The 5,601-nt window shown below is 45.6% G+C and overlaps 1 protein-coding gene across 1 annotated transcript; it reads left to right on the forward strand.

Annotated features, from left to right (window-relative positions):
- The first annotated feature begins 905 nt into the window (after positions 1-905).
- Positions 906-1,385, forward strand: LOC130461447 (uncharacterized). Its single transcript, XM_056829554.1, has one exon. It carries the CDS (start codon positions 906-908, stop codon positions 1,383-1,385), a length of 480 nt encoding a protein of 159 aa, XP_056685532.1.
- Positions 1,386-5,601: the final 4,216 nt, after the last annotated feature.

A 5,601-nucleotide genomic window follows, 5' to 3' on the forward strand; every position in this document is an offset into this window, starting at 1 on the left:
CTATAACGCTTGATCAAGTTGTCTGTGTCGTACACGATGTATGCAGAAATGGATGCAAATCATGCAATGAAATGACCAACATTGAGGATGACTTCTCGAGGGAGTCAACAGAGAGTACACTCAAAAATCAAGATAAAGACATTGTCTATCTAGATAATATCAAAGAAAAGCCAGTGCATCAGAGCTACTGGGACTATGAGGCTGCTACGTTATCTCAGAATGTAAAGGGTTTGGAGAAAAGAACAACACTTTGCTGTGACACTCACACTTATCAGCCACTTTCCCAGGAACCTTCAAAGAAGGTACTTGAAGAGAATAACCTTTTAGGAAATCCAGAATACAAACTCAAGCATCAAGAAATATATGCCCAAAGTTATAATGGTAGGATGATACAGGATATGTGTTAGGGGGGAAAATACCCTCTTGGTGACGTGGGCATGCGTGGCAAGAATTGTGTGCGTGGATGCCAACAAGGCGTGAGGTGGCACTATTCGAACGGTCTTCCCAACTGCTGGGCTCAAAACGGACGTTACAACCGTTGGTGAAGCCGGACTTCATTACGGATTTATTATCTAATTATGGGCAATTATTCCATAAACGTTACACTAATGTTGTAAATGCCTATAAAATTGCTTAGTCATGTTTGTTTTAGATACGCAATTCTCAAGCAATAAACTTACAATTACCTTATGCTTTTACAACTTGTTCTCACCATATTCAATTATCTGGCTCGATCGATTGTTAGCACCATCATCAAGACAAGTTCGTCCCTAAGTCGAATTTGTCCAAAACAATTTGGCGCCCACCGTGGGGCTGACAATCAAAAGCAGCTCGATAATACCATTCCAATCACCATGGCCGGAAATGCTAGCTCATCCGACGACATCACTCGTCGCTTCGAAGCCATGGAGCAGCGCATCAGCATCCTCCAAAGGGAAAACGAAGCGCTGCAATCCCAAGTCAAGTCTACCGCCTCCATCGCCGCCGGATCCAGGTTCCAATACCGACGCGACACCTCCGGGCTGAGCCGCCGCTTGGATCTTGATGCTGCCCCGGATCACCCCCTCCATGTACCCTTTGGCGAACCTGGAGGTCCTTTTCTCCAGCAGATCCGCGAATTTGATCCACTACCGAATCATCCTCGCTCTAACCCGAGTTGGCTTCCCCCACCTCCAACTCAACCATTTTCCGCAGGAACATCGACGACAACCGTCACCACGACGGCTGCTCGGGTCATCCCATCTCAGGCCGGCACGGCGACATCCTCCACGATGTCAATCCCTACCTCCGCTCCAGCATCCCGACCGTTACCTCCCCCAATGGTGACCATGTCGATGCCTCTACCCGTTTCACTCCCAATACAAGGATTGGCGCCGGTAGCTTAGATGCAACGGGACCAGATCCTCTCTCAGCAAGTTGTCCAACCTGTTGTCAACATAGTCGCTTCGGCACCAGGAGCACCCCCCAGTTGATGACAGCTCCTCCAGCCAACCAGGCGCCACAAGCAGCGTTGCCAAGCGCACTAATGCGACCTGACTCTTCTCGAAACTATTCTCCATACACTCCTCTTAACAGGTCAGTCACTCCGGTTAGTCACGGCTTTGTAACGCCTTTCCCTTATGTTGCAGGTACCCACACGACTCAAGGAACGCCCCAATATATGCAACAAGTGGTACCGCAGTTTACTACCCACCAACCTCAAGGCGTATACCCTCAAAATACCTATTATCAGCATCTCCACGCCAGTCTTCCCGAAACCTTCAGCCCACTCGTCCCGGTGCTCAACAGCATCTGCGAGAACACCAATTACCAAATCCAACAAATTATGACCATGATAAACAAAATCCCAGGAGTACCAACACCAATCAAAGAAGCTAGCCTAGACAGTTGTGCCGACTCGCCGTATGCCGATCCCATTGATGCAATAGACATCCCTAAACGGTTCAGTCCACCCAATATGCCTATGTATGACGGGACGTCCGATCCAAGAGAACATATCCTGACCTATAAACAACGGATGATGACCATTCCAGTTCCCAAACAAATGAGAGAAGCCAGCCTCTGCAAAGGGTTCGGTTCGACGCTAGTTGGGCCCGCCTTGAAATGGTTAACCAGCCTACCGAATGGATGCATCACCTCTTTTGCTCATCTCGACAATATGTTCAATCAACAATTCGTCAGCAGCAGGTGCCTAGAGAAGAAAACAAGTGACTTGTACCGAGTAATTCAACGCCCCGACGAACCTCTGAAGGACTACATAGCCCGTTTCATTAGGGAGAAGGTGACCGTCCCTGAATGTGATGTCCCAACAACTATCGAAGCATTCAGACAAGGGTTATATGGCGAAACCGATCTCTGGAGGGATCTAATCAAATACCCCTGCAAGACGTTCGAAGATGCTCAGGCTAAAGCAATGGCCCAAGTGAGGTTGGAAGAAACTCTTCATTCTCGGAAAGGGGGCAACGACTACTCGAAGAGGAAGAGACGATTGCCCTACCCCAAGAGAAGCAATGATCGTCCTGCTCCTTATTCCCGACCTCAGCACGTAGCAGTGGTGGAAGATGATGATGACTCCGACTGGAAGAACAGCCCGGATCTACCTCCAAAAATTAACGAATATTCTTTTTGTGTTGACACTGTAGGTCTAATGAACCATCTTTCAAAGATGGGGAAAGCAGTGCAATGGCCGCCGAAGTCTAGCAAACCCGAGTCGAAGAAGGATCCCTCGAAATGGTGCGACTTCCATGCTGACATCGGCCACACAACCAACGATTGCGTCGCATTGAGGAGAGAAGTGGCTTATCTGTTAAAGAACGAACATCTAAAGGATGTCATGTCAGACAAAGCTCGTGGAGTCGTCAACAAAGACAATTCTAACTCTCCATCTAGACCTCCTCCACCTCCTCCTCAGACTAAAACTGTGAATTTTATTGCTGGAGGTTCTGACATTTGTGGTTTAACTTATTCTGCAGCGAAGAGGCACGCTCGAGAGAACGAGATAGATAGACCGGCCCGAGCCGTAACCGCCAAGCATCTAACCCCTATATCCTTTGATGAATCTGATGCAGGGGACATCTCGGATAAACATCACGATGGCCTAGTGATCTCCATTCCTGTTGGGAATTGCATGATCAAGCGCGTCCTTGTCGACAACGGCAACTCAACTAATGTGATGATGCTTGATGCCCTCAAAGAAATGGGGCTTAACCCGGATACGGACGTCATTAAAAAATCCACCGTGTTGATAGGGTTCAGCGGCGAAGCAAAGACTAACTTCGGAGAAGTCACCCTACCTGTTTACGCTCAAGGGATCAACCAACAGGTAAAATTTTGTGTTATTGATTGCCCTTCATCTTACAACATTATCTTGGGCAGGCCATGGATCCACGACATGAAGGCCATCCCTTCGACGTATCACCAAACCATCAAGTTCCCAACTCGATGGGGAGTTCAGGAAATCAAGGGAGATCAACAAGAGTCCAAAGAGTGCTACAAAGCGGCCCTGAAGCCTGTTAGGTTATGATACATATGACAATTCATAAATCATGCGGAAACAACCATTAAGCCAGGAGTACATATTATTTACACATAATCATTTAGCATAGTTTAGATGCATACTCTTTGTTGCGTGCCTTCCCTAGCTGCGCCCGAACCGAACAAGAACAAGTCTTTAGGACTCCAAGTGTCGTCCCTCCGTAGATAGTCCACAGCACGTCCGGATCCGCCTTAAGATTGACCAACTAGAATCGCCCTTAAGGCACTAATAATTTCGGCACTTTTAGGCAAGGTATGTGACTGAATTTTTCTCTCAAAAACTCACTTTGAATACTTGAAAAACTCGTTATAAATTGTGAACCCAGGCCACATATTTATAGGGGTATGGAAAGAGAATTGGAATCCTACTAGGATACGAATTAATTAAATTAGAATCCTAGTGGAACTCTTATTTAATTAATTTATCTTTTAGGATTAGGAATTTAATCATTAAACGAATTCTATACGCTTTAGGATTCGAGTAACACACTTCGAGTAATACGCTAGCACCGCACGCAGGCCTTGCGGCCCACGCACAGCGCCAGCCCACTCGTCGCAGCCCCCCGCGCGCGCCCAAGCTTCGGCTGGGCCTGGCTTTTGCGCTGGGCCTGGTCGCATGCTTGGCGTGTGGTTGTTGCGCTTGGCTTGCTGGGCGATGGCCCCGGCTTTGTGCTGGGCCTTCGTCTGGCAGGCCTCGTCCGATGCTAATTCGTACGATGCGCTTCCGATTAAATTCTCGATTCCGGAATTCATTTCCGATACGAACAATATTTAATATTTCCGATTCCGGAATTAATTTCCGTTTCGAACAAATATTTAATATTTCCGTTTCCGGAATTATTTTCCGATTCCGATAATATTTCCGATTCAGACAATATTTCCGTTTCCGGCAATATTTCCGATTCTGGCAATATTTCTATTTCCGATAATATTTTCCGATACGTACCATGTTTCCGTTTCCGGCAACATCTACGACTTGGATAATATTTATATTTCCGATACGATCCATATTTCCGTTTCCGGCAATATCATCGTTTCCGGAGTATTCATTTGCTTGCCTTTGACGATCTCAGCTCCCACTGGAACCAAGATCCGTCGATTCCGAATATCCATAGATGGAGTATTTAATGCCATTAAATAATTGATCCGTTTACGTACTATTTGTGTGACCCTACGGGTTCAGTCAAGAGTAAGCTGTGGATTAATATCATTAATTCCACTTAAACTGAAGCGGCCTCTAGCCAGGCATTCAGCTCACTTGATCTCACTGAATTATTAACTTGTTAATTAATACTGAACCGCATTTATTAGACTTAACATTTAATGCATACTTGGACCAAGGGCATTATTTCCTTCAGTCTCCCACTTGTCCTTAGGGACAAGTGTGCATTTCCTAATTCCTTTGTTGCTCGATGCTTGCTCTTGAACATAAGGTAAGAGTTGTCATCCTTATTATGTCCAGAGGTGTTCCTCGGTTTTCAGAGTTCAACTGATCAAATAAACAGATAATCATAGCCTATGATTCATCCGAGCACGACCATGCATTTCACAGTTTCTAGCTCTCCGAGTGGCCTTGTACAACTTTTAAGCATCTCATCCCGATTTATGGGAGGACAATCCCAATCTTGCGATCTTGAGATTAGACTTCGTTTGATAGGTGATTACCTGAGCGTTGCCTTTATAGCTTCCTTTTACGGTGCGACGGTTGGTCAACGTCAAAGCAACCAGTTCTCAAACAAGTAATCTCAAATCACTCAGGTATTGAGGATTTAGTGTCTAATAATTTTAATGAAATTTACTTATGACAGATTTTCATCTCTTACAATAAAGTTTCATAGGTCTTGTCCGATACTAGTCTTCCCAAAGTAAGTATCTATGCAAATGATTATGACATTGCCATGTCCACATGGTTCAAGAAACAGAACTACTAGTCATCTTGCATTCTAGTCGTCTAACATTTTCTATGCGTCCAATTTTATAGAAAACTCCGACTAGGGACCATTTTCAACCTTTGACATTCAAGTTCACTTGATAGACATTTCTTAGTCACAGGACTGGTCCTGACAG

This window comes from Spinacia oleracea, chromosome 5, assembly GCF_020520425.1.
Source record: "Spinacia oleracea cultivar Varoflay chromosome 5, BTI_SOV_V1, whole genome shotgun sequence".
NCBI classification, from domain to species: Eukaryota; Viridiplantae; Streptophyta; class Magnoliopsida; order Caryophyllales; family Amaranthaceae; genus Spinacia; species Spinacia oleracea.